The sequence below is a fragment of the Talaromyces proteolyticus genome (genome assembly GCF_021365285.1).
Source record: "Talaromyces proteolyticus strain PMI_201 chromosome Unknown BGW36scaffold_16, whole genome shotgun sequence".
Taxonomy (NCBI): domain Eukaryota; kingdom Fungi; phylum Ascomycota; class Eurotiomycetes; order Eurotiales; family Trichocomaceae; genus Talaromyces; species Talaromyces proteolyticus.
In genome coordinates this window covers 705,041-731,498 of record NW_025764292.1, presented here as the reverse complement: position 1 = coordinate 731,498, position 26,458 = coordinate 705,041, and the positions used below count along the sequence as shown (strand labels likewise).

The 26,458-nt window shown below is 48.9% G+C and overlaps 10 protein-coding genes across 10 annotated transcripts; 4 read left to right on the top strand and 6 right to left on the bottom strand.

Annotated features, from left to right (window-relative positions):
- Positions 1-981: 981 nt before the first annotated feature.
- On the bottom strand, positions 982-3,692 carry BGW36DRAFT_308950 (exocyst complex component Sec10-like protein; the record flags this gene model as incomplete). The annotated part of the gene is made up of 2 exons (XM_046212374.1): positions 982-1,479; positions 1,530-3,692. 2 exons carry the CDS (start codon positions 3,690-3,692, stop codon positions 982-984), a joined length of 2,661 nt encoding a protein of 886 aa, XP_046065620.1.
- A 689-nt stretch (positions 3,693-4,381) lies between these two features.
- On the top strand, positions 4,382-5,558 carry BGW36DRAFT_365725 (Decaprenyl diphosphate synthase-like protein; the record flags this gene model as incomplete). The annotated part of the gene is made up of 3 exons (XM_046214683.1): positions 4,382-4,503; positions 4,533-4,882; positions 4,942-5,558. 3 exons carry the CDS (start codon positions 4,382-4,384, stop codon positions 5,556-5,558), a joined length of 1,089 nt encoding a protein of 362 aa, XP_046065619.1.
- Positions 5,559-5,991: 433 nt separating this feature from the next.
- BGW36DRAFT_433956 (uncharacterized protein) lies at positions 5,992-6,920 on the bottom strand (the record flags this gene model as incomplete). The annotated part of the gene is made up of 2 exons (XM_046221346.1): positions 5,992-6,739; positions 6,811-6,920. 2 exons carry the CDS (start codon positions 6,918-6,920, stop codon positions 5,992-5,994), a joined length of 858 nt encoding a protein of 285 aa, XP_046065618.1.
- Positions 6,921-7,306: 386 nt separating this feature from the next.
- BGW36DRAFT_412644 (repressor protein) lies at positions 7,307-10,039 on the bottom strand. Its single transcript, XM_046219214.1, has 2 exons — positions 7,715-10,039; positions 7,307-7,645 (listed from the first exon to the last, which is right to left on the bottom strand). Exons 1-2 carry the CDS (start codon positions 9,914-9,916, stop codon positions 7,394-7,396), a joined length of 2,454 nt encoding a protein of 817 aa, XP_046065617.1. The 5' UTR covers positions 9,917-10,039; the 3' UTR covers positions 7,307-7,393.
- Positions 10,040-10,648: 609 nt separating this feature from the next.
- BGW36DRAFT_78478 (uncharacterized protein) lies at positions 10,649-11,797 on the bottom strand. Its single transcript, XM_046222587.1, has 3 exons — positions 11,179-11,797; positions 10,916-11,124; positions 10,649-10,850 (listed from the first exon to the last, which is right to left on the bottom strand). The coding sequence occupies exons 1-3, from the start codon at positions 11,579-11,581 to the stop codon at positions 10,752-10,754; spliced, it is 711 nt and encodes a 236-aa protein (XP_046065616.1). The 5' UTR covers positions 11,582-11,797; the 3' UTR covers positions 10,649-10,751.
- Positions 11,798-12,028: 231 nt separating this feature from the next.
- On the top strand, positions 12,029-15,193 carry BGW36DRAFT_391962 (putative C6 transcription factor). The gene has a single exon (XM_046217638.1). It carries the CDS (start codon positions 12,314-12,316, stop codon positions 14,936-14,938), a length of 2,625 nt encoding a protein of 874 aa, XP_046065615.1. The 5' UTR covers positions 12,029-12,313; the 3' UTR covers positions 14,939-15,193.
- A 56-nt stretch (positions 15,194-15,249) lies between these two features.
- Positions 15,250-17,149, bottom strand: BGW36DRAFT_352625 (putative MFS transporter). The gene is made up of 6 exons (XM_046213390.1): positions 17,001-17,149; positions 16,795-16,944; positions 16,544-16,738; positions 16,043-16,494; positions 15,672-15,978; positions 15,250-15,601 (listed from the first exon to the last, which is right to left on the bottom strand). Exons 1-6 carry the CDS (start codon positions 17,081-17,083, stop codon positions 15,376-15,378), a joined length of 1,413 nt encoding a protein of 470 aa, XP_046065614.1. The 5' UTR covers positions 17,084-17,149; the 3' UTR covers positions 15,250-15,375.
- Positions 17,150-18,749: 1,600 nt separating this feature from the next.
- On the top strand, positions 18,750-20,066 carry BGW36DRAFT_433951 (putative O-methyltransferase; the record flags this gene model as incomplete). The annotated part of the gene is made up of 5 exons (XM_046221345.1): positions 18,750-18,800; positions 18,852-18,999; positions 19,053-19,067; positions 19,120-19,246; positions 19,304-20,066. The coding sequence occupies 5 exons, from the start codon at positions 18,750-18,752 to the stop codon at positions 20,064-20,066; spliced, it is 1,104 nt and encodes a 367-aa protein (XP_046065613.1).
- A 1,801-nt stretch (positions 20,067-21,867) lies between these two features.
- On the top strand, positions 21,868-23,845 carry BGW36DRAFT_433950 (uncharacterized protein; the record flags this gene model as incomplete). Its single annotated transcript, XM_046221344.1, has 11 exons — positions 21,868-21,907; positions 21,959-21,984; positions 22,037-22,209; positions 22,260-22,351; positions 22,407-22,585; positions 22,647-22,755; positions 22,811-22,982; positions 23,033-23,075; positions 23,133-23,169; positions 23,223-23,253; positions 23,302-23,845. The coding sequence occupies 11 exons, from the start codon at positions 21,868-21,870 to the stop codon at positions 23,843-23,845; spliced, it is 1,446 nt and encodes a 481-aa protein (XP_046065612.1).
- A 67-nt stretch (positions 23,846-23,912) lies between these two features.
- BGW36DRAFT_442452 (fungal-specific transcription factor domain-containing protein) lies at positions 23,913-26,423 on the bottom strand. Its single transcript, XM_046221580.1, has 5 exons — positions 26,127-26,423; positions 25,740-26,054; positions 25,069-25,628; positions 24,319-24,864; positions 23,913-24,261 (listed from the first exon to the last, which is right to left on the bottom strand). Exons 1-5 carry the CDS (start codon positions 26,194-26,196, stop codon positions 23,998-24,000), a joined length of 1,755 nt encoding a protein of 584 aa, XP_046065611.1. The 5' UTR covers positions 26,197-26,423; the 3' UTR covers positions 23,913-23,997.
- Positions 26,424-26,458: the final 35 nt, after the last annotated feature.

Sequence of the window (26,458 nt, the reverse complement as noted above, 5' to 3'; positions counted from 1 at the left end):
AGTACTCTGCAAGGCTGAAATTAATCAAGCTGTACAAACTCGCGAAGGCATGAAGATAGTTACCGCATTTGGACAAAAATCATGCCAAGACCACGCAACGAGCCCTAAAAGCCCCCTCGAGTCTCGTTCCGCGCGGTTCTCATTCGCTCTATCATCTCATAATAATTTATTCAAATCATCTATTTAAAGCGTTCTCCATGAGGGCCGAGTTTATTTTTACCGTAATAGTCGGTGGCTATGTTGAGGTCTGCTGGCCCGCTAATTTGCGCGCTGACAGTGCTACTTAGTACTGACAGTGGCGGCGTGCTGTAGGATCAATAAACGCTAATCTGAGAAGAGGATCAAGTTGATGATTTATGCTCGTTTGCGGGATATCCATCTGTTTTGTAGAACTGCTATACATCTATATCCATATTCTATTCTATAGAGTGAAATCAATTATTCTACAGAAGAATACTCTTACCATTGTATGACTCACGATAGAGTATTTTCAAGGCCTTATCCATACTGCAAATCATCAAAGATCTATATAATAATCATATGAAAATAATGTAGTTGATACTGATATTGATAACCTCTATCAGCCGATCTGAGCTTCTGCCCGTGCCAGGTATCAACAAGATGTTTGCGGTGACGCAGCAGCGGCTCGGGTTCAAGACGCCGCTGGGATCGGCCACGGATATGGCCCTGGGAGTGGTCAAGAGGGTGTTACAGGAGGACGTGCTGTACCTTTTGATTGTCAACTTGCCCACCAAGGAGGAGGTTCAAGAGTCGGTTGCTCAGCTGGAGCAGATCGTGGGTCGGGCTGCGCCTCCAGCTGATATTAGAGGTTGAGAATAGAGGATTGGTGGGTAGCATAGAGCGTGACATGTATAACATTTTGTTGCATGATCAGATCATCCAAAATCCAAAAGTAAAATAATTCAGGGATACAAACAAGGGTATATTGTATATACACGGAAAACCAATCAAGGAGAATAGCTATAACGAATTCAAAACACTCTGCATCGCCACCGTATTCGTGTCCACTCTCTTCAACACATACGCTCTAATCTCCTGTACCGACAGCCCAGCGCCGCTCGTATCTGCCGTCGCGCTCGAGCCAGTCTGACGACCAGCGGCGCCAGCGCCGGTATTCCCAGTGCTGCCACTGGCCTGGCCACCGCGCAGTTTCTCGCGGAGAGCCTCGGATCCGACGACGAACAGACTGCCGACTTCGAGGAGAGTGTCGATGGCCGACTTGGCCTCAGGTTCGAGATCCCATTCCTTGAACAGATTGGCATAGCGCGTCATGTCCTTGGTGACCATCAGCCCGCCAGGCCCGTTCACCTGGAACCGACGGAAGTGCTCGAGCAGCTGGGTGCGCACGCCGAGGGCAAGTTCGGTGAAGAGGGTTTGGAGATTGGAGCCGCTGGACGGGATGTATGTTAATGCGGTGTTGTGGAGTTGAGTGAGGAAAGTGCAGATGGCCTCGCAGGTCTATATTTTAATGTTAGTAATCGTTAAGTAAGTATACTGGCTTAACTGACCGGGGTTTGTAGCATCTCCAGCCACGCCGTAGAACTGTCACCCTCCTTTGGTCGGAAGTCGTTCTTTTTCTGTCCTCCTAAAAGCTTGCCCACCCAGACCAAGGCAACGTCGATTGTTCGTTGTTCAATTGCATTGACTTTGTCTTCGGCCCTGCTAACAGCAAAATTCGTTTTCTTCTCCATCTCTCGCCGGGTGGTCACATTATTAGCCGCCAGAGGAATCAACACCGTGTTGATGCATGTCAGCATCAGATGCGTTACACTGATAGCTCCTCGTAGAGTTTGAAGATATGTGAAGTCTGGTTCGGTTTTGGAGTTTTCCTGTGCAGTAGCAGCGTCGAGAGCGGCGTCGAGCGCAACATCGACATAGCTTTCTCCCATCGTCGTCAGGAGCAAGCTCAGAAGTGAAGACACATCCTTGGGCGTCTCGCTGCTGACACTCAATTCCAGCCCACGTCCAACACCTTCAGCTAGCCATCTAAGCATGCGCTTTGCATAGCTCACAGAAAGCACCCCATCCTGCTCTGTAAGCTCCGGCTCTGTTGGTTTACTTACATCACCGGGGTCTTTCAACCCGGCAACCCTCAAAAGCATCTGGCGTTGCGTAGGCGTGGATTCAGATGAGTCGAGTCTATAGATATACGATTCCTTAGCAGAGGTAAGCAGCTCGCTGCCACTTTTTGCCAACGACGCCATGAATGTAGTAGCAGTCTTTTTTCGTCGCGAATGGAAGGCTGTGAATTTGAAGAGCAAGGACGCGTAAAGCTCCTCTAGATTCTTTCTTTCTCGCTCAATATAAGAAGATCCAACAAAGTACGGGACAAATAAGTCTTCCAACTGTTGATCAAGTAAGATGGCAGTTTGAGACGCGATAGAATCCGGGGCTTCTGTCAAACCATGAGCTTTCAGATCATCCACCAACGTATTGAGATAGCCGCGTGAGCTTTGCAGTGAGCGTAGAAACGCAAGGGACGAAACCTCGCTTGCCTTTTCCAAAACCATCTCAAGCCTCTGTTGAATTGACTGTTGGAAGACACGCTGCAGGAACCTGCCCAAGACCTCGTCGTAATACGGAAATGCGCGACGAATAATTGCCGACTCATCCTGCACAACCACCTTGACATCGTCGACCAGCGACTGCAAACTAGGCTCAACGCCAGGCGGGTCAGTGTCTGGATCCGCGAGCTTTTCCCACGTCTCTGCATCCCCGCCAACCTCTTCAGTCACCAACTGACTCCTGTCGATAAAGAACTGATGCTGATTGACAAACAGCGCCACGACGCTGGCACCTCCATTGAAATCTCTCAACACAGACGCGCACTCCTTCATCCCCTCAAAATTCGCCTTGCGGTAAAAGTCATCGAACTGCTTCAGCAGATCCTTCTCCAGCGTTTCCGAGAACTTCTCGATGATTTCCCTCGTATTCTTCTTCGGCAGATTGTCACCACCATTGCCATTCAGCGCCGGCGACAACTCGCCATTCCCGTAGCTTCCATTTGAATTATCATTCCAGCTCTTCGGATCGAGTCTCTGGCTGATTCGAAGCAGTTGCTTGGCGATATGTGCCACTCGAAGCTTCCCTTCGCTGTTGCCCGACCTCCGCAGCGTCTCTAGCTTCGTGATATCGCCGCGATTGCTGACCTCGTCCCAGCATTCGATCAGGAAATGCGCATCGAGGGCCCGTCGCCGCTGCCGGTCCAGCTCCTCCAGTCTCTTGCCAGTTTCCACCGCCATATTCCCATCCGTCGCTTTCGACAGGCCAGCGCCGTTCAGCGAGGTATCCAGTTTCTGAAATGACTCGATGGTGTGGTTCAGCTTGCGGCCGAGGGTATTGAGGTTCTGTGCATGCTGGGCTTCTGCCCTGCGGACAGCGGCCGACAGCTCATTCTCCCTGATCTCGAGATCGCCTAGCAGATCGTTCAGTGTGCCTTGGGCGTGCTCGAAGGTGCGGATGAGGGGTTTCGGGTCGAAGGCTTGGTTGGCGCCAGCTGCTCCACCGGCAGACCGGCGAGTGGCAATGGCGCCGTCAGAAAGGGACTCGACGAAGTCTTTGACGATGTAGTCGCGACCAGAGAAGTACTCGAGGTCGAAGCTTGGGCCTTTGGGGTAGAGGGTGCGCGAGGGATGGTGGGAGTGCGAGCTTGTGGACGAGCTCTCGGGCATCATGGAGGCGGCATATATATCTTTTTCTTTTCTCTTTTCCGATTTCTGGATAATCAATTGCCAATCGTATCGTGGGTAAGCATTGATTAGTGACTTGGTGGTGGTGAGATGTCATGGTGAGACTCGACTTGGTGCGGTGCGGAGTCGGGAAGGTCGCAGACCAAGCCACCTTCCGCTATGCTTCAACTTTACCAACCATTCGCCTTAACAGTGTGATGCTTATTTCTACGTTAAGAAGCTGTTACTAGGAGTTAGATCTACGGCTTGAATATTGCTACGCAACTGATACAAGTATCTAATGCTGTATAGTGGTATCATAGCGCCAAAACCTGTCAGGCTAAGCACAAGCGTCTGATGGTTGATCTGTCTGATCAGCGCCATCCCATCTCTGCTCTCCATACAATCTTCGACATACAGTATATAATTATACCATAGTACAGGCAACCGAGTATCGTGCGGAGGCAGCCGACCTGCCTCGGCACCAACGTGGTCAGAGTTTAAGGACGTTGTTAAGTGGCGGAGCAGCCACTTTCTAGTTTCTACTACGGATGATGATCTGGTTTCTATTTCTACACTTTAGCTCCACTTCACTACACCACACTACACCTACACCTAATTGCACTACACTAGCTCAACGGCCACTGCAACAATAGCTCAGTTGTTTACTCCATACTCATACTGTGAAACTCATGATATACACCAAAGACGCGGACCTCCTCCGCGACGATGCCCGACATCGCGGCACAAAGCTCACAGCGGCCGAACGCGAGAAGCTCGTGAAGCCGTACCTCCCCCCCCAACGCCTGCAGCAGTAAGCTCAGGGCCGTCACGACGAAACAGCAAGAAACAGAAACCCAAGCCCAAGCCCATACGCAAATTCCTCAAGTCGCAAGTCTACCGCGTCATCTATGTCCTCATCCATCTCTGCCTGGGCTTCTACATGCGCATTTCGCAGACCATCGCCGCCGTGACAGACCGCATCCTGGCCATCACATACCACCACCACCGCACGCCAGAGCTGATCCAGAAGGACGTCAAGAGCCTGTCCCGTCTGCCGGAGCATCTGAGCGTGCTGCTGAAGCTGCGCAAGGACGAGGACGCATTGCACACGCTGCTGGACGAGACTGCCGAATTGGCGGCGTGGACGACGTGTGCTGGGATTCCGGTGTTGAGTGTGTATGAACGAACAGGTTGGTATCCTCCTCTACTACTAAATCTGGACCTGGACTAACGTGTCGTTGATTTGCAGGGATACTGAAATCATGCATTCCGGCCCTCCACAGCGCCGTTGCAGATAAATTCGCGCTCTACTATGGCTCCCCAGCTAACCAACCACACCTGCGCATCCTCGCTCCTCACCATGGCGCATACTGTCCTTCTCTATCCGATCCTTCTGCTACCAAAAAGCCCAAACCAGGCTCTCTCACGATCCTCCTCCTCTCCTCGGCAGACGGCCGCGAGACGCTCGTCGATCTGACCAAAACGCTAACTGAAATGGCCCAAAACGGCAAATTGTCACCGGACGACATCAGCACGAAGCTGATTGACGCGGAAATCACCGACATCACCTCGCAGCCCTCGGAGTCAGCTCCGCCTCTCGACCTCAATAATGAAAAGACGGTCACGATGCTGCCATCCGATCTCTTTCACCCTGTTAAATCGGAGCCTGATCTGCTGATTATTTTCGGCCCGTGTGTCAAACTCGACGGTTATCCGCCGTGGCAGGTCCGGTTGACCGAGATTTTCTGTACGGGGGACAAGACGAGTAGTATTGCGGGGGGTAGTGATGAGGAGACGGTCGAGTATCAGGGGTTTCTCCGTGGTCTGTGGCGGTATGCGAGGGCGTCGTTTAGGTTTGGTCGGTAAAATTCTCATTCATCATCGCTCCTTAGATTTGGAAATTGTGTATATGTACCAGCATGCATATTGATCGGATCGTGTATATTATGAGAATGCATTGATGAACAGCGCATATTGATAAAGATGGATCTGATTTGATCAGAATATAAATACTGTATAATAGAATCTGCTAATCTAGTGACCTATATAACGATCCAACCAACGCCAGAAGAAGAAACTAGATGAAGAAACCAGAAACGAATGAAAAATAGAAAGTTGGATAATGCTCAAGCAACCATGCAACTGTCGTGATATCATGCGAATTACCTATTCGTGTAAACCCAGGATAAACCAGCCCGACCAAATCTCAACTGATCGAGCGCGTCTATCCTGGTCTATCATGCTAATGCCAAAGAATATGGACATGAACGTTCCCACCCTTAAATTCGGAAGGAGGATATTACTGCTGATTCGTTTCCTCCCGCCGCACACAGTCCAAACACCAGACGATTTCCTCGCCCATGTCCGTCAGTCCCTCGACCGCGCAACACGAGCAAATCTTTCTCGATGGCACAGTGGCTGAAACCCCATTGGAGGGCCGCGTGTGCAAGTACCCATCGTCACGTCTAATCTCAATCCCCGCAGTATTTCCCTGATACTCATTCGCAGCGTCGGAGATGCTGCTGCAGTTTAGAGAGTTGCATTCTCGTAGACATATATAGCAGGCGCGTTGACCGCACAGCTCGCAGTCCGCGTACGCATCGAGCATGACTTTGGTTGACGGCTTGCGATGGCATACATGGCACGGCCTAAGCACGGGCGGTGGCATGGTTGACCGTGGTGTCAGGGCGTTTTCTGGCGATGTGGTTGTGCGTGGTGAAACCAGGTCCTCGTCTGTCCCCGAGAAAGCTGGGTCACGATGGTTGTTGAACGAGGGGATGGTGAGGGACGGCGGCGAGGGTTTTTTAGGGTCGAGATGCAGGTTTTGAGTATGGCCGTTTGAGTGTGGGCGGATGTTGGGTTGGGGGGGACGTGTTGAGTGTGGTTGTAGGATCTTCCGTTTCTTTTGTGTTGCTGATGTGGCGTTTGGTTGTTGGAATTGTAGCCATTGTGGTCGAGGGGGTGCGGCGGACTGTGATTCGGGGATGAAGCGTGGCGTAGGAGCGAGCATGTTGATATCTTGGTAATCAAGTTGAAAGGGGACGCCTCTGTATCATCGTTAGAAGGAATGCCAATATATCAAATATAGATAAGAATATAATCAAGAAAAGGTACTTACCCCTCAATGTTCTCTGCACCCCATAACCCACTTCTCACATCTCTCTTCCTCTTCTTCAACGCCGCCGCAGTCGTAGATACCTCGAAGGCATTGGGATCTGGAATGTGCATACTCGTCGCAGAGCTGATTCTGTCAGGTCTTCTCTGACTATTCCCTGCAGAATGCTTGTCTGTCTATATCGCTGGTCTCTCCTGAGTAGTATGCCGACTTGAAATTCCAGATCTCTAGTCAACACTGGCTCATTATTCTGGAGCAGGCAGCTGAAAGGAACATGAACATTGAAGCACAGAGGAGGAGGAGGGAACACTGGTCGTCGGAATAATTCACGGCGCCCGATCAGATGATAACCAACGCTAAGCACTGATTAATCACTCGCGGCCCCAGCAGTTAACCCGAATAGGGCACGCTAGGAACGGCCCCAGGCCATCTTCAGGTACTTCTTGTGGGCTTATTATTATTTATTACTATTTATTGTTATGATATCAATAGATTTATTGTGAATGATTTATTGTCTAGTTATATACAACCCAGACCTCCTACGCCGTATATGCAAATAGATATGATAGAAATGGTATAATAGATATTATGTGAACATCTCCAACCGCGCCTTGATCGTCTTCTCCCCCAGAGGCCCGTCCTCAGCAACGTAATTGCGCAGGACCTCAGTCATCATCAACCGCCGCGGCGCCTTGCGACCCGTCATCAACTCGTACTGCGCGAATCCCTGCTCCGCGACAATCTCGAGACCATCAACAAGAACCCATGGCGAGTCGGTTTCGGCTCTGTAGCGACGGAGTTGGTTTAGCAGGGGCGTGTTTAATGGTTTGTAGCTTAGCTGGTCATTATCGTTAGTAGCAGACTTCAATGGGTATAAACTATGAAATTAAGGTAGGGGCTGGCTTACTTCGAGAACAACTCCGCCGCTTGGACTCCCCAGCCACTGCTCAGGCATGACAAAATTTGCCGGTGGCCGGTCCTGCACGCTTGATTCCGGTACACTCGAAACAATCATCGATGGGAACGCTAATTCCGTGGGCCAGGGCTCATCGGCTGAGCGCAAAACACGCACCACCGCGGCCCCGGACTCGGTGTGTTCAGCGGCAACCCACGAATTGAAATGCCGCGCAACTTCTTCTGCACGGGAGAGCGTCCGATTGAGGATGAAAATCTTGCGGCAGCCGAGCTGCAGCATCGCGTATATGGCGGCGCGTGCCATGCCGCCAGCTCCAATCACCAAGCCGGTGGTTCTGACAGGACTGATGGCATTTCGAGGCGATAGGTTGCGTCGCAGGCAGACCATGATACTGATCCAGTCCGTATTCTCCCCCCACCAGGCAGCGATACGTCCGGCTTGGTTACGTCGACTGGCTTGTTCGAGGAGCGGGTATATATTCCCGTCTGCGCTTGCACGTAATGGCATTATTGTGTTGATGGCACCGATGGCTTCGACGTGACGGCTTTTGTAGGTCAGTTGGCTTGCCACTTGGACTCGCCAAGGCTGGACGACACTGCAGCCTCCAAAGTGAGGGTCGTGTCGCCATTCGTCTAGATTCGCAACAGACGGTTTATCGGGGATACGATAGACGTGCTCCAAGCCGCAGCTGCGATATGCAGCATTGTGCATGGCTGGGGAGATACTATACGCGACGCTGGCTCCGAGGATGAAAAATTTGAGCGGGTCTAGAATGTAGCTCTGGCATAGCGCGCGAACGGCGTCTTGGGATGTGATCTGGGGGTCGTTGTCTTTTTGTAAATGGCGTGGTATCGCAGGATGAGTGACCGAGGTCAGGTTGCAGTTGAAAACCTGCGAGCTCCGCCCAATCAAGCTCACATTGAATGCAATTATTGGCGGATGAGTGCCTGACAGTGACTTTATGCGATCGACGAATTTGCGGACAGAGTCATTGTCGTCTCGCGTCGTCGCGGTACGCAGGATTCGCACGAGTTGGCAGCCCAACCGCTCGGCCTCTAAATAGATTGATAGACAAGTGTCGTCTTCCCAAGAAACACCTGAAGATGGTTCCAGCATATAATGTCCAATGATTTTCGTCATTCCTCGGTTTTGTACAACCTGGACTAGTCGGGTATGGTCTTGACCGAGATCGATGGACAGGTACTCAACTCCGAGGCGCAGGCCATACTCGATGATCTGGAAGTATACATCACGGGTGTTCTCTGACTGCGAATTATGCGGGTCAATATCCAGTGCGCGAATGTCGATTGAATAGATGATGGGGACTTTGGCAATCCTACGCAACACCGACACATGCTTGGCCACAGCACTGACAGCGTCAGGGTTCCACGAGTCTATACACAGCTCAATCGCATCACTCCCAGACTCTAATTTCGAAAGATCAACTTCATCACTGTCGATTGAGGACAGTCGAACAAACACAGAATGAGTATATGATCGCTTTTCAGGCGGCGTTTCAAGCAACACAAAGGGAGAATCAAATCCAGGATCAGTAGTCGTGGCCCCAGTAATAAATCTAACAAATCGTGTAAAATCCTCCTTTGCATCCTTCAACTTGAATGAATAGTTGACAGAACGTCGGTCCGGCGAGTCTTCATCTTGCGACAAACCCAGCGCACCATTCTCTTCTAGGTTATAGAATTCGAAATTCGAGCAGGTCCGGTGGTACGGGTCACCATTCTCAAGACGCTTTGCAGAGGAGTCCTGCAGCCGCAATAACCGCTGAATCTGGTCCATATCTCGCAGCAGATACACCACAGGATTAGTCTGCGAATACTGGCGGAGATGTTCTTGAATCACGCGAGTCAGGCTCCCCAAGCCGCACTCAATCACGCAGTGAGAGCGGTGATTATTGAGCATCATCTTGAGCACCTCAATATCCCTGCGCTGGAACTCATGGCTTCCGAACTTCTGAAGAAATTCATGGCGGGTGTGACCAGTGACTTCCTTGAAATAATAGTCCTCTGTGATGAATCTGCGATTCAAGGCGGCGGCAGCAATAAACCCCAGAGACCGCTTGCCAGAGCCTCGAATACCCACCAGAACCAGCGAGGCATCTGGACTGAAGTTCCGTTTGGAGATAGGCGCATGCATCTTGGCGGCCGGCGTTGCGCGCAGTGGGATTGGAGACATCTGTCACATCTATCACATCTATCACCTGCGTTTCATGGTTTCATGAAACGGTCTGTCATGAGTGGGTGCAGCATATATCTCTTCGTTTAGATGTGCTCGTACTATATCAGCGTAGTGACAGTGTGACCATTGTTCCAGGGAAGGCGGCACTCCGAGTCTGGCGAGTAAGATGGGCTAAAACTTTTGCCGCCCCACTGCGCTCTGGTACCTATACCCTGCATGTCCAGACCATTCCATTATTAACACGACAATCCGAAATACAATTTGATTAAAGAGCTCCTGAGATAGTCTTGACTATGAACAATTTGTGCTTCCTTGCCAAGGAACAAGGCCAGTCGCATCAGATGTGGTGTCAGTAGCTGGCTAAGTCCTTATCCGCAATGACATCCATCTACTGGTATGGTGATTATATCAGAGTCTCCATTCAGATAGAAGCCAAACCTAGCCTAAGCCTATCCATAAAGTTAAATCGGCGGCAAGGAGCTCTATTGAACTTATTATATTCAAAACATGCCCGAGTAAGAGAGAGTATTGTTGTTAGCTACTCATTAGCAGGTCAACCAAGCGACCGTTCCATAATGCGGAGACTCGGGGTCCGGGTACGGGGGACCACACAGCTCATCTCGTAAGTTGGTTATGTATTGTCATATTTTAAAACCTACCACCGCTTGTATATTGTATATGACCCTGGATGTATTAAATACAGCTTACCTATTCCATCTGGCCATATCATACAGCAACGCGGCTTCACCTGTATTAAGTCGCTCGTTTGGTCCATATATACCATATTCTATAATCCGTTCCCGAATATACTCGTCTTGCGCGTAATACTCCTTCACCAATCGATTGTGTATACCATCTCTCTCTCGAATCCAATCATCCCTCCTAAACGCGTCTGGCCAGCCATACTCGTCGATGAGGATTCGTTTGAGCTCTGGATGCTATACATTTCGTCAGCCAAACCTAATTGCGCACTCAAGTGTACAACATCATTCTAACCTCATGACCAAAGCTCTCAATTATCCCTCCCTCTACATCACCGCAGAATGCAATCCATTCCAGACCCTCAAACTTGCGAACATACGACCACACAGTCTCGACGGCAGGTAGCTGTGGCCAGTTGCGGTAATCGTAGGGATCCTCGGGTACTACTAATTTGTCCTCTTGCACGGGAGGATATTCGCTTGTAGAGTATTCTCTTAGTGTGCCTGTGGATTGTCAGTCGTATGTAAAGATTATATTATGTATGAGCTGACCACTACCAACGTTCAGAATCAACGACCGGCCATACGGCAATTGCGTAGTCAACAGAACCTCCTCCGCGCTCAACTCCTTTGTCACATACTCCTCGTCCACAATCCCATCGAGAAAATACTTGAGCGGGTCACGGGAAAGCTGCAGGCTGGTATGCTCAGTATACGGCACCGCCTGAGTATTCGGAAGAACCTCGAAACTGCACGATACCTCGTACGATACAGGATGTGGAATAATTGGTAACAGTTCTAGGATTAATGGATGCAGGTCGATAGAATCATGCACCAGTGGCAGAGCTGGTGAGAATGGGGGATAGACCACGGATTTCGAAGGAAGATAGCCGATGGCATTGAAGTGTGCGTAAAGGGCTGTCCAGGCCTCTGCAAATGCGGTGATATTTAGAGGGGCCATGGTGGTCGATAGTATGTACCTGTAAGCAGTGTCTTGAAATAGACCGAGATACTTCTTGTTGGTTGCGGGCGAATATATATCACTTGGGCATGGCTCTACCCATTTTGATATTCTGTGCCTCAAGTTCAAAGAGTGTTCTTCTTAGAAAACTTAGCTTCTCTAAATAGTATAAGCTAGCCGTAATACAAAAGTAGTTGTTGATATGATGCTTCCAACTTGTGTTTCTAGTTAATAACCGGGAGGAAATCAAACCGGCTCTGATGCGTAATTTGGAGTGTATGTTACAATACAGGGTGCGTGGCTTTTATTAAATACGAGTGGAAAGAATATTATGACAAGACAATACGGCCTTGCGGGTGTGGTGTTTGTACTCTGCCGTAGCCAAAGCCCCATGGTACTTGTCTGCCGAGACTCTGCGGAACGTTCCTTCTCAGTAATAGCTGCTATGCAACATTCTATTCTTCTATTCCTTGCAAACGAGCTCCTAAACATATGCACAGTTTCGGCGCGCCTTACGTGCCTGCGAGAAATAACTCGAAAACCTTTGTACGATCTCATCAGTCTCAACTGCAATCAGACCCGTTTCTTCCCCTCCCGGCGCTCTAGCTGTCGAGTAGACAATTGCAACTCCTCCAACTTCTAGAAGTCGCCAAAGAATCACAAACTCTGTCCAAACGAAAAATTGGATACTCTACGAACCTGCCATGCGCTGGAGGTTATAAATAACCCTCGATGGATGAGGGCGCGGATACCAAAGGCCCTCGTCGCAAAAGGGTTTCGCGGGCATGCGATCGCTGCCGGACAAAGAAAGACAAATGCGATGGAATCCGACCGACCTGTTCGGCGTGTCAGGCATCGGGGCTGACCTGCTCGTACGACCCAAATGCGAGAAAGCGGGGTTTACCGGAAGGCTATGTGCGGGGACTGGAGAAGTTATGGGCGCTGTCGATATGCAACATCGAAGGCTTTGAAGATACCATGCTGACGATGCTGGGGGCCACGGAGCGGGCCAAGGGAAGACGAGAGCGATTGATGGCGCTATGGACGGATGACGGTTCGTCGGATAGTCTGCATGAGGCCTGGAAATCGAGTCGGGTATGCGCAGCATTGGAAAAAATGTTGTCACCGGGAGAGCTGGAGCAGACGCAATCGCCGGCGAAGAGGCCGCGGGAGGAGGAAGACGATGGCGCGTACTATGGAGCTTTGAGTCGATGGGGGTTTCGTGTTGGACGTGGTGCGGATGCGGTGGGAGTTGAAGGTCCGCGAGTTGTTGATCCAATATCACCATCTCCAATGGCTAAGAGGCAGAGGCTGTCGTCAGCCACGGAGAGCAGTTTGCCGATATATCCAGACAAGAGGAATACCGTACAGAGCTTGCAGCTTCCATCTCACGCGCCTCAATTGCTCGAGACGTATTTCTCAAAGACCCATCCATGGTTTCCAATCATCCCAAAACACAATATTTTGCGCGCATCCTACTTGTATGCAAATGGGGCATCGCATACAGGAAACCAAACTACGAATTCAGGAGACCACGCTGCGCTCTGGGCAATATTAAGCTATACAACAGGACAAGAGTATAGGAATACTCAGATGAATGGGACCTTCATACATGACCCTTTGGCTCAAGCTAGAGAATTCTATTCCGTCGCACGAAGCCTGATACCTTCGGAGAAAGAAAAGTTCGACCTCGGACATATACAGGCTCTGTTATTGCTTAGTTTGGTCAACGTGGGGCTGGAGGACTGGACTGCTGCATGGCTGTTATGTGGCCAGGCGGCTAGATTGGCAGAAGCGATGAAGTTGGCAAAGCATTTAGATAGTCGCTCAGACGATGCGCGGCAACGAAAAGCGGCATTTATGGGATGTTTCATTATCGACTCTATCCTTTCCATTCGCCTCTCCCGATCTCCATGTCTACGAGCAAATGATGTAGTTTCCTCTGGGCGTCTTGAAGAAGATGGTCTCGAGGAATGGAATTCTTGGGTGGATGTCTTACCGTCACGAGCAGCATTTGAGAGCATAAATGCACCTCATCGCGGCCCTCTACTGGCTCTCAGTTGCTTCAATCGTCTGTTTGAGCTTACTAGCGTCCTCAACAAGATTGCTTGGGATTTCCCCCAGGCGACGAACGCCCAGGTGTTTGTTCAACAAATACTTATAGATCTCACGGCCTTGGATGACCGTCTTCCAGCAGGTTGTCATTTAATTGGCCCCAAGAGTGATCATGTCGAAAACACCTCGGCTCTTCTCCCCCACCAGAGCTACCTCTATATTGTCTACGCAGCAACACTGCTCTTCCTCTACGTAAGACAGCTGAACCAGGGCCACTTCATGCAAGGCAATTCTCAACCTATCTTTGAGGGCATCAAGAAGATCCTTTATCGCACCCTTGATGTCCTCTCACAGCACATGGAAAACTTTCAAGTATGCGGACTTCCTCCGTTATTTGAGTTTCCATTGCGCTCGATTATTGAATCGGTGACATCCGTACGTTCGAAATTAGAAACGGCCGGATTCCCTGTTTCAAAGTGGATGAATATGTTCGCTCAGAAACTTACTGAATTTGGTCTTCCATGGCCGGTCTTCAAAGCGTTGGGAGATTCTCTCTCGAGTCTTCTCTACAACGCATCTAGCACATATCCGTCGAAGCAACAGAGGCCAATTGGAACCTCTGACATCGGGGATCAGTACTATACTAATGACTCCAAACTGGTACCCTCGTATAGCAACATGCGCGAGCCTAGCCAAACATCAGCGGACAGCAGGCATAACCCAGCTACGAACTGGGGTTCTAGCCACATTCCCATTCAAGGAGGGATTTATAATGCACCTACTGATCCTCTCCCCGCAACCATGGACACCGCAAGCCAGGACCAAAGAGCAGCTGATATCCTCGGTAAGCTGATGGGCGGTGAACCACCACCATCCGACCCTCACCTTCTCAACCATCGACCACACCAACTCGAAACACCAGACTCAACCAGCCTCCAACCCACTATCCCCGACTCCACGGAACGATTCCCTACCGCCCCCAGAGGATTTAGCGTCGGCCAAGGAAGAGCCTACATGACGGACGAGGCATCATCATCCCCAAACGATCTCGATTCCATATTCAAAGAGCTAGCATATCTTGACACCACGGACTGGGCAAATAGCCGTGAAGAGGGTCTCCGAGAGTTCGGTTTCGTGGACGACAGCACCTTCCAAGCATTCTGCCATGACCCCGATCGCTTAGTCGGATCACGCCCTCTAGTTTTACCTACGGCCATGTCAATTGCAGATATCTGGCCTCCACCGGGGTTTTTCCCCGAGACATTCCAGGGGAATCCAAAAGATGGAATTGCACCGGAATGATCTGAAGCAAACAAATTGCGAAATTATATGGATAATCCATACTTATGGAGTGATGGATTTGTCTTTTCTTTCTAATTGAACATATTCTTTCTATTTTATGTATAACGAATATTCGATTTGACGCATATTATTTTATTGGCGTATATTTGAGAGTGAATCCTATCTATCATTCAATATTACCTGGGATGGGAAAGATGATTATCTTAGAATTAATCAAATATTTTCAATCAGCCTGCAAGAAGTTAAACAACGAAGTCATAAAGATAAAATAAAATATTTCAATAGTCTAATTCACGTCAATTCATATACATGCCCATCACAGCCCTGAATAAATTACAAGATGAAGTCAGCCCCCTCAAACGACAAACTATATACACCACCATCCTCGTCTTCCACATCAAAACACCCACTTGGCCACCCTTACAGCGCAGTATCTTCTACTTCCTCCTCGCCAATACCATTATCGGGACAATAGTCACAAACAGCCCCGCCACAACCACCGCCGCCTGTATACCAAACACCACACCCACGCCATTCCTCTTAATCCACTCGTCCTGAAAATAAGCAACCGAAAAGCCGCCACAGGTGCGCCACATATTAATAATCGCGCTGACGGAGGTCGAATGCGAGGGGAATTTTTCCAGGGCGTAGGCCGTTATTGCCCTTTTTTAAAACAAAGATATTAGCAGATGTACACAAGTATAGTATACTACCTGTGATGGTAGCTACTTACACTGTCGTCGCAATCATGCCTAGATTTACCATTATCCAGCCAAACGCAAGCCCGATCCAGTGCTTGGCGAAGTTAAGCGTTAGACCGTATACGACGAGGCCTAGGGCCAGACAGGCGATGGGGAACCAGACGCCGTGCAGTCGGTACTCGGCACGCCAGGAGGAGGACAATCTGATGGAACCGCTGTGCTCGCTGTCGTTTTCGGATCGGGCGTTTTCCGGGTCTTTCTGGTGAGCGGTGTCGGGGTGGTGATGGCGGAGGTGGTGGTTGTAGATCCAGTCGTTGAAGAAGTAGCCAAAGACATATCCTGAGGATTACAAGTTAGATTTATATACATGTTGTGATTTGCGATTAATGGGAAGGGGATGTACCGCTTAGCGCCCCAATGACACCAGCAAAACGCATGGAGGAGGCTTGCACGGTGTTGAAGAGGTAGGGCGGGGAATGGAGAAATGTGTCGACTGTCGTGGTGATTCCGATCGGCCAGCAGAAATTGATCATTGTGGCAATGCCAGGGAGAAGGAGAGGGGGTCTGAAAATGAGCCTGAGTAGTGTTTTAGACTCAGTAGCTAGTGTGGCGCATTTGGGGAGCTTGGTATTGCCGATGCCGAAAAGCGAGTAGACCCGAGACCGGAATGAATGGGGGAAGGCAAGTCGTTTTGCGTGGTAGGTCTCGTATCCGAAGAGGATTATAAGGAGAGTGGAAAAGCCGTAGAGTGCTGTCAGGGCTGCAAAGGAGATGTCCCATTTGTTGTGGCTGCCATCGAGGATGTAGCCTGCGAGTGCAGGTCCGATGAATGGTCCGACAAGAAAGGTGGTTCCCCTGTGGAAGGTTAGATTATATCGTGGTATTATGGTGGACTAGAGTGTACCAGATGTTGATCATACGAGGCCAGTCTTCTGGTTCGTACATATCGTAGATTATGGGGAGCCCGACGACTTGGGGAACAGTGCCAAACAAGCCTTGAAGCGATCGAAAAGTAGTGAAAACGCTCCATGATGTAGATAGCGTTGCTCCAAGAACCATGAACATGGTAATTACCTGACTCCAAAACCACACCGGAAGCCTGACATTGAATCAGAAAAAAATTGAATCGAGATCTTTGAATATGAGTTTTCTTACCTCCCGTAAGCTTCAATGAGCGGTACAGCAAAAATACCGCCAAATCCTTGAAGCAGAATGCCATAGTTCAAACTGGTTGAGGAATGATCCACGCTGATGTTCCACTGCATAGCCTGGGTGACGACCAGCGTTGCACCCCATGTCATTCCTCTACAAGCCAGTGTCAGTAAATTAAACTTTATTGGAGAGGACGGACATCGTCATACCCATCAGCAAGCAGCGAACTGGAGATCAATGCAGCAAACACCAATCGCTTTTTAGCGAGGCTCCAGTGCCGAGGGTTCGTCATTGCGACTGCATCGTGACACTGGACGCTGTGAGCAGCTTGCCATTCACTAAGCTCAGCATCTTCCGGTAGCGCACTCTGGCTGATTCGAGGACTTGTGTAGTCGGCCTTGGTCCCAGATAATTTGTTTGCCATGGCGTCGGAGAACAAGTAATATGTACCGGGGAATGTGTTGACAACGGATGAAGAGGTGAACAGTGAATGTGCAAGAGACGCGACCACCGTATGACTATCTAGTACAACTATCCAAGCAGGAAGTCTTCCTTGCCATCAGCTGATCTGGACCAATGCGGAGGATATTGGATAAGTCTCTTGGATAGCAGATGGGCGAGAACAACAAGGGATCAGCGATATTTATTCCAGCAAAAACCACATGGCAAGGGATATATGCGTCCAAATCAGTTCGCCCGATGCCACATGGCTTTTCTCCGACAGTGGATATGGGCCAATCTGCGGAGAGAGATCGATCAAAGCGAGATATGTCACGACTAATGCGAGTCGTGACAGCGTCGATTTATCAGAAAACGGGGAAAAAATGACAGGGAAAAAAGCTTCGCAAAGTTTCACAAACTTTGGCGTGAAGTGAACCATCTAGACGCGGCTCTGGGCTGGGACGCTAACATGTCCTTCCATTCGTATACGAAGAGGTCGTATCATCGTAGCATGTTGGGATGTTCAGGACTAACTGGGTTCCTACTGGGCTGATGCGCGAAGTTGGCCCCGGTTAAAGTCTATTCCAGACTTATATGCCTCGTCCCTGCGATGACGGTTGTAGTACAGGGTATATGCATGTTGAATTTTCTGTCCATCGTTTGGTCTGCCTATCTCCGAGTGCAGCCAATCACCGCAGTCTAAACATAGGAAATATGCTTGCCAAGAATTTACTGACTCAGGAATTAGAACTTCTGCCCATGCGTCTTTGATATGACAAATGTACGAAAATCATGTTGTTGTTGGGTGGCCTGTGCTGTGATACGACAATGGAGTATGGACAGACCGGACTCCGACCAACTAGCGGAACTTGGACACCATGACGACGCGTACCAAAAAGGTGGGATGATTATTGCCACAGAATCGATAGTCGCGATTCAGGGCCTGAAATTAGCCAGGATCAGGATAAGATGCTGCTGGAGGATTTCCGAGTGGACCAACAAAGATCCCCCCAGAACCGATGCTGCGGAGGGCTGGGAGCGCCCTTGATTGACCTATCACATATGCCGGATCGACGCCCCCATCACCGGGCTAATTTCGAAAATTGAGGCGAAGGATGGTATCTTAACTTTAGCCTTTTTCAGCTGGGAGTCGCGTTCTTGAGCTTGAGAGCGATCATCGTGAGTGGATGGGAATTTGCGAGAATATCCAACCACGCCCAAGGCCTTTGTCTGATACGCTTAATCAATCGGGCTATGGACTAAAAAATTAGTTTACTACTGATCATTAGGGAATCAAGCCCGTCCAAGATTTGTCAACATGAACTTCGAAGTCAGAAGTCTTCGCGTGGTGATACCCCTTGCATAATGCCACGCGGCTCCCTTGGCAAGGATATCCTCGAAGTCTCGAACACGCTCGGTCCATACAGAGAGTCTGCTCGGAGTTTCATAAGAGACGTGTAGCAACCGAATAATCAGAGTTTGGTCAGCAACTGATTAAGATTATGAGTTTAGCAACAATGCCCAACTCACCACCCCCCGGCGCAGTTCTCGCGTCAACAGTCACTGCTGTGAGTCGGCTGTCTAGACTCTCTGTTATTCCTCGACTTACGCGTCTCTAGCCTGCAGCACTGGGTTTCGTCCCTGTTGCGATTTATTTTAATCTTTTCAGCACTCTCGTTGAGATAGGCAAGCTCGCGTCGTCGCAGGAGATCACTGATGCGTGTAATCACAGGCGGAGCGCCCAGGACAAGGAATGTGCTCCACTATGTATGCATCTCTGTACAGACAGACACTCATGAAAGCAATGCTGACTCTAATAGGCTCCCAGCTGACACGTATGCTGCAACGATCAAACACGTGTGCATGAAGATGTTCTAACGTTCAAAGATGACACCCTTTTTGCCATGGCTGGAATTGGCCTGGTTGAGCTGGTCGAAGATGATATCTACGCAGCAAATAGCATCACACAGCACATGGTTCACATGCCATCAGCCCAGCATGGAGCTCTGCATTTGTACAACTATACTCCTTTCGCTGTTTTCCATAAAGTGAAAACTGATTAGTTGACTAGCACAACCGAGCCTCTCTTTGCTGCCGCCTTTTTGATGCGGAAGTTAGTGGACAGCAACTTTGAATACCCATTCAAAGAGCTGGGAACCCCAACGCAGTATGGATACCAGCTACTGGGTGAGACTGAGCTAGCTAAAGAGCATACATACTCTATCATGGCTCGTCAGGGCCGCATGGACAGCTTCAACCAATTCATGGAGGGCAAATTTGGTAAGTTCGGTAAGATGCCAGGGCGCGTCAAATCCTTTGGCTATGATCTCGACACCGCAGTGTCGGGAAGAGAGAGTCCCGTTGCCATGGTTGATATTGGTGGTGGTCGAGGAGAAATGCTGTTAGAACTTAAGGAAGCCTATCCTAATCTCCCAGCATCTGCATTGGTGTTACAGGAGTTCAACCCAGATATTGGAAGTGTGCCTGGGGTGACACAAATGGAGTGGAACTTCAAGACAGACACCCCGCAGCCTGTACAGGGTGCTTTGAATTATTCACTAACCCATATATTCCATAATTTGCCCGATCTAGACGCTCTAGAGCTTATGCAGAAAGTCTCGCGGGCGATGGCGCCGTATTCGAGGCTACTCATTCATGAGTTCACCAAGAACAAGAATTATGGCAAGATGCATGCGACGATGATTACGTTGTACGGTGGGAGATTGCGAGCCAGCGCGGAATGGAAGCGACTGGCTGCACTGAGTGGTCTTAAAGTGACTTTCGAATCGTATCCTGAGGTCGGAGAGGGGTTGATTGAGATGAGGAAATTATAGCTTATTTTTCACGAATTGATTATACGATGTGATCCATGATATGATCTTTACAAGAAAAATACGAATACATTTTCCTGGATTATTTCACATCAGTGAATGTGATTGGCGTGACTTTTGTTGCTTGCTACTAGAATCCCGCTGTTCACAGTAGCATGGTTGGTGAAGCCCTAATTGTGACCCGAAAATTTAAAGTTCAAAGTATCTATGTCGAATGTGACAGACACGAACTCAGAATTTATTCGGAAGGATGAGCCGATGTAATTAATATTCTGCCTGGAATATAGTTCGTCTTGTTGAGAACCATGCAATAATTCATGCATTAACAACACATCCATGAAGCTAGAATTTAAAATCGATCTCCAACTATCTTAAACTAACTTGTCGTTGGAAACCAATTAAAATGTGCGATGTGAGTTTAGACACACACACAAAAAAAGAAAAAAAGACACGTAGTGAGATCTGCAAGGGATCATCCACACTATCGGCAGTTCACAGAGCCCTCTGCAGATTCTCAGTTTGTGCCTGTGTTTGGACCTCCGAAGCCTCCGAAATTCAAGCCTTTCGCCTGTCTTTGCAGTACTAGAGAGCCCTATCTGCCTGCTAGCCAACTTTCTATATTATTTTGATTTTCTGACTGACGCGGAATTTCTTTCTCTCCCCCCGTAGCGTTTGATTCGCCTAGTTTGTGGGATTGGCGTGTTGCTGTATGACACATCCCTTGATCGGTCCGGCTCGATCTAACCGGGCTGTCCGGGATTTACTCAACACATCACTGCTTTTTTGAGTGACAAGCGACGTCGCCAGTTACAGCTGACTTAATAGTGCCAATGATAATGCCTTTTACTGAATAGCCGAATAGCTAACTAGATAGCAATAGCTGATCTATCCTAATCGGTAATGCTACTACGTGTTGGCAGACCCAGATTTCGTAGCGTCACGAGATCGACTCTTGAGAATCATCACTTCCTCCCTTGCATCTGCCAAGCACGCACTCCTTGCTGGGCTAACATTCCTCACGTCGGCGCAGACTCCGACTCTCAGAGCAGATTGGCTCAATACAGGAAATATGGATACTGGAGTTTGTGCGAGGTCTCTGCCGAATGAGCTCTGCAAGGCAAAAAAGTCCACGCTACTTTCTCCGATCACTGTTGCACGAAGAAAAACAAAAGAAACAAGAAACAAGAAAAATTAGGCCGACCTTCCAAAATTCCATACAATAAGCGATCTGCTAATTAGAATTTGTGATGCATGCTATTCGTTGTCTTCCTACCAAACTTATGTGATGGTTCTGAGTGATGCTTACCGCGACATATCGCGTTCTGTAATGTTTTATGATCTCCTGCAGGAACATCACTCGAATCGGCAGAATTAGACTCTACCCAAATACCCCATTACTGCTCCGGAGAAGCCCGTCGAGTCTGTCCTGTGGAATAGCACAGACCACTGCGTTACTTTTCTCTTGCAGTCTTTTCCAGACAGGGCTTTGGTCAAGGTTCTCCCTTCGTTTTTCTTGAACTCTAGTCGTCTGTAGATAAAATAGAACACATCGCGATATCAAATTCGATCTTTCGCACTCGTTTTCATGGAGAACCACCCCGCAGCTGCATCTTCAGGTTAAATATCTTCCTATCTTAGGTTGTGTTCCGTGGATATCCCTGTCGACAAGCTTCATGCCCGATGTAAATAAATGAGCACGATATTCCGCTATCACATTCAAACCACGAGTCGTATACTGAACTGAGCTTCGACTTGACACAATATCTGCTCTTGTATTACCCAGGACTGCACCGGCTGCGATAAGATGGACATCCCTCCCCCCAACGAAGGCGATATCAATATCGGTAAGTGTGTCCGTCGGCAGTGATCTTCCCGAGTATTGCTAACCTCAGAAGGAACCGACACATTTAGGGCTTGTTGGGTATGTTGGTATACACCCACACGGCGTGTCTTGTCTAATATTGTATATACAGGCATTAACAGGTCTTGTCGGCGTTGTGCTGATTTTCAGACTGGCAATGAAAGCATGGGTTCGATGGGCACTACCACAAGTCTCTGCGCCTGGCAGAGTCTGGGGACTAGAAGATGGGTTCTTTGTGTTTGGATATGCGGCTGATGTCCTGCATATGACATTGATACAACACAGGTATATATCAACACACCAGATTCGGTTTCTTGACTGATTCAGCTTGATAGTTACATTTGGGGCCTCGGTCGACATTTCTTCTATTTGACTCCAGAGCAGAGAGTGATGTCGCTAAAGTGGGATTTCGCCTCCCAGCCAGCTGGTATAGTCCAATATACTGCCACGAATAGAAAGTATTACGCTAATGTATCCCCTAGCTGTTGCCGCGGCTATGATATCACGGACTGGAATGATGTGGTTTCTATTATCGTGCTTCGCGAATAGCAATCGCCGACTCCGCATTTCCATTATCATCTGCATGATTGTGCAAATCGTCGTTAACTCGATCACAATCGTTCAGATTGTGGTTCAATGCGGTCCGAATCCGTACCGGGCTGTGAGTCACACATCTCCCGTCTGACTGCTCGTTCACTCCTAACCACGGCATTACTGTATAGGCCGATCGAACAAAGTACTTTCATTATATGTGGGATCCTCTTCCGACTGATGGATCGGTGGTATGCCAATCGCCAAAGGTGCAGACTACCATCGGATTTGTGCAAGGAGGTAAGCTGTTTTACCACTTCTGCGAGGTGAAGTCTCGACTGAATAGATAATATAGGATTTAACACTGTCATCGACCTGTACCTAGGCTGCCTGGCGGCCTTTGAGCTATGGCAGTTCTTTATTCAGACCCTCGAACGGAACCCCGGCGTGTCGTTCTGGGCGCAGTTTAAGAAAATCAATTCAAGTGTCAGGTCGCGTCGGATATGGCAGACGATGACGCTCTGTGGGTATGACTGATGTTTTCTGTTTGTCAGCTTCAGCAGGCTGATATCTCTAGGCCTCTTTTCCTATCTGGAGCAGCCTCTATTGTCAAGACTTATGTGAGTTTCGAGCTGTACATGAACTTGGTTGAATCGATCGCTGATAGATACGACTAGCTGCTTAAATCGCTAGGCGACAGAGCTGATTTCACCTGTAAGACGAATCGATTCGCATGGACCTGATATCACTTTACTGACCCGATTTAGATAATATTGTCTCATTCGTTCTCTGGGTCAAGTACGTTCGCCCTTTCCAAACAACCGCATCCAAACTGACTAGTTCCAGAATCGAGAACTACAGCATTCTAATCGCAACCTGCGCACCCGTCATCCGCCTCTTCCTTCGCAGCTTCGTCGATATGCGCCGCGAGGGTCGATACGGCGGATATCCCTGGAGCCGCTCACACTCCAGCAACAACGAAAACAGCAACAGCAACTCCAACAACCGCAGAGGTAAAGCCCGAACCGGCCCTTCGCACGATTCCGACGACATACTCGTGTCGATACCGGAGATTGAAACCGAGGATGAGAAGAACTTTGTCAACGAGAGGATTCGTCACGAGAACGAGGACTCCTTCGCTGTTCGTGCCCGAGATATACCGCTTTTACCACGAAATAGCATTAAACCGTCGTCGTCTAGAAGGACGATTGGCGGTGGTAGTGTGACGGTGAAGACGGATATTGTAGTGAAAGTGGATGAAGAGAGTCGACATTCGCTGACAGAGACGACGACAGAAGTGTTTCCGAGAGGTGAGAGGGAGAGGGAGAGGGGGGAAAGACAAATGTCGGTGTTTGCGTGGACGAGTAATGATGGACATGACCGTGTTTGATGGTGACGCGTTTCAAGGTATATTATTATTGACAATTGTAGAAATTTGACAGTCATATTACATTTGCATATATAATAGTATGTCAGTATGCATGTAGTAGCGGAGTTTCGAGATTCACATAGTTGAAGTTGTGGTATGCCTCATCGTGTAAGTCAAGTAAGGCTCAGCTTCAACCCTCCCATCATCGACATTGCACGCTCCCACTCGAACATCCCTCCACACCGTCGAGCAGTGCTCTGGGAGTATTGACTTTGACACGTGGATGACGCTCCTGGCCTATTGTAGCTAGATTTCGTGGAATTTACAGTCCCGAAGCGCCGCGCCGCAGCTGACAGTCGTCTCTTACGGTCATCTTGCACGCTGAGATCTCGTTGGCGCCAGATCATCTCGACGACTTCTCTGGCTGGAGTGATATTCTAGGTATACCAATTAGTACATATAAAACACTAAGAATTATGGAGGAGAAAACTCACACCAAATCTTTTCGGCTTTTCAGTCTCTTCGAATATCCTCAATACTATAATCCGATCTTCCTCTGAAGTTGCACAACATCCAGCAAGAAATAGCGGCCAAAGCGGGAGAGCTGCTGTGCGATTCATGCGGTTGATGTTTTCAAGCATTATTTCGAGTATTCGTCGAACGGAGTCTGATTTGGTGTCTGCCCCATCGCTACCGAATACGTCTGGTCTTTGAAGGCGCGATGAGCAGACTTCGTGGAGGAGAAGAACAGCGCCGATACGGTTTGCTTCTGCGATGGCTTCAAACTCGGATACTGTGCGTGTGTACAAATCTGTCGGATTTTCTATGTTTTTGGGATATTCTTCAAAGTTGATGTTTGTGCATAATGGTGGCGGCGTTTGTTGTAAATTTGAGAGGGAATTTCGTAGTAGTTGGACCTTTTTGCGAATGGAAATTATGTCGGAATCTATCTCAACTTTCGATGGATACTTCCAGGCAAGATCGGCGATCTCGTTGATTAGTAGGAGAAGCGAGTTACTGAAGCCCATGTACGAGTCGATCTGGTCCAGGTCTTCAAGTGGCATGGTGAAGGATAGGAAGTCAGTTGATTCGGATATTGAAATGGAATTTTCGTAATTTTTCAGTTCTGAAGTTGAATGCCACAATTGATTCTCCTCAATACAAGCTGCATCCCCGCCGTGATATATTGATGAACTATCGCGCAAGACGTTATGGAGAACTGCTAGACTAGACGAGTCCGACACTGCATTCGGCAATGAAAGATCATCCTCGACCCGAAAAGCCGTGCGAGCCAGAACCACATGAAAGGAAAAGTAGCGATTAAAGAAACGATACAAACCAGATGTGCTGCGTTTGAACAATTGCGGGTATCGAATTATCAAGGCATGGATTCCATTCAGGTGCATAACCCAAGACGGACGGCAGCCATCCGTGATTTCGAACCAGCATAGCATCAAGGCAAGGCCTAATATCTCATCTATTTCCGCGTTAGACCATTTCCCGCGTTTGAGGGTGACTATCAGGCATTTTAATGCTTGATGTCCATGATTGAGAGCGGCGAATCGGTACTTGGGCTCTGCAAGGCCTAGGATTTGCGCAGAGACAGCTAATGTGGCGTGGTAGAGCCCTTCGGACTGTAGGGCCATGGGAAGAATCAAATGTCGATATGGATTATGACTTGCGTCATCTAATAGCGTGCATGAGCTGCAGACTACTGCTTCATAATATGAAAGTAAAGCAGAGTCATAGTCTAATGCGTGCGGGGCGTTTCTCAACGAGGACGACGGTGTGTGAGCTACTGGGCCTAATTCTGCAGCACATCGATTCATTTCTGAGAAATTCTTCCCATGGCGGTCGACGACTATCGGCTTCGAGCAGTGTGGTCGCAGGTTTAAAAGGTCCTCATCTTCATTACTCTCCACAAAACCCTCATATTCAAGATAAACCCTGACATCATGTTCCGTCGTATTCAAAAACGTTACACTCCTCTTATCCTTCTCTTCTGTCGAGCGAACATTGGCCCTATCAAAAACTCTACACTCGGATCTCAATTCTAGCTTCTGAAGTCGCTGCTGTTGGTTTGATCGACCAAGTGGGCCTTTCTTCGACCAGACACCCAGGCGGCCATGACACATGCCCTTGGAGAGCGACTCCTCATGCCAGACAAGGCGTAGCCCATAGACGCATTCAACGTTGCTCTTGAGGCAATGGCGACAGACGGGGCGTTGCTCTGTTGGAACAAATAAGCATGACTCACTGTATTTATGCTTGTTGTCTGGGAGGAGTTGAGAGTTGCACTTACCATCGCATTTAATCTTGCGCGAGCGACAGGTTCGGCATCCCGACCTCGAGCGTGAAATTGTAGAGGGCATGTCGAGCTGAGACTTGAGGCAGTACCAGCGCGTTTCTTTCTCATCTTATTCCCAGGCTAGAATAAGCTGGAGAAGTTCACGAGGCAGGAGCAGGAGGGGCCTTATCTTTGTTTGTTGATCGATGATTGGCTGGAATCAAAGGAGCGTTGATAAAGAGTGGTTGGCCAATCGGGGAATTGCCTAGGTTAAGACATAGTATGATTGGTTTAATTAAGATTTAGAGATGCGGGGTAAATGCAATTATTGACTGCATAAAAGAGCC

Excerpts from the sequence above, each read along its gene's own strand:
- BGW36DRAFT_442452 (XM_046221580.1), bottom strand. The coding sequence starts at position 26,196 with ATGCCCTCTACAATTTCACGCTCGAGGTCGGGATGCCGAACCTGTCGC. Across the intron at positions 24,865-25,068 it reads ATCTTTCATTGCCGAATGCA|ATCGACTCGTACATGGGCTT; the intron begins GTGTCGGACTCG and ends GACCTGGACCAG. Across the intron at positions 24,262-24,318 it reads AAAAGCCGAAAAGATTTGGT|AATATCACTCCAGCCAGAGA; the intron begins GTGAGTTTTCTC and ends TGGTATACCTAG.
- BGW36DRAFT_352625 (XM_046213390.1), bottom strand. The coding sequence starts at position 17,083 with ATGACGAACCCTCGGCACTGGAGCCTCGCTAAAAAGCGATTGGTGTTT. Across the intron at positions 16,495-16,543 it reads CCTCGTATGATCAACATCTG|GGGAACCACCTTTCTTGTCG; the intron begins GTACACTCTAGT and ends AACCTTCCACAG. Across the intron at positions 15,979-16,042 it reads TGTCATTGGGGCGCTAAGCG|GATATGTCTTTGGCTACTTC; the intron begins GTACATCCCCTT and ends TGTAATCCTCAG.
- BGW36DRAFT_391962 (XM_046217638.1), top strand. The coding sequence starts at position 12,314 with ATGGATGAGGGCGCGGATACCAAAGGCCCTCGTCGCAAAAGGGTTTCG.
- BGW36DRAFT_78478 (XM_046222587.1), bottom strand. The coding sequence starts at position 11,581 with ATGGCCCCTCTAAATATCACCGCATTTGCAGAGGCCTGGACAGCCCTT. Across the intron at positions 11,125-11,178 it reads GTCGTTGATTCTGAACGTTG|GCACACTAAGAGAATACTCT; the intron begins GTAGTGGTCAGC and ends GACAATCCACAG. Across the intron at positions 10,851-10,915 it reads TTGAGAGCTTTGGTCATGAG|AGCTCAAACGAATCCTCATC; the intron begins GTTAGAATGATG and ends TATAGCATCCAG.
- BGW36DRAFT_412644 (XM_046219214.1), bottom strand. The coding sequence starts at position 9,916 with ATGTCTCCAATCCCACTGCGCGCAACGCCGGCCGCCAAGATGCATGCG. Across the intron at positions 7,646-7,714 it reads GCGGCGGAGTTGTTCTCGAA|CTAAGCTACAAACCATTAAA; the intron begins GTAAGCCAGCCC and ends GATAATGACCAG.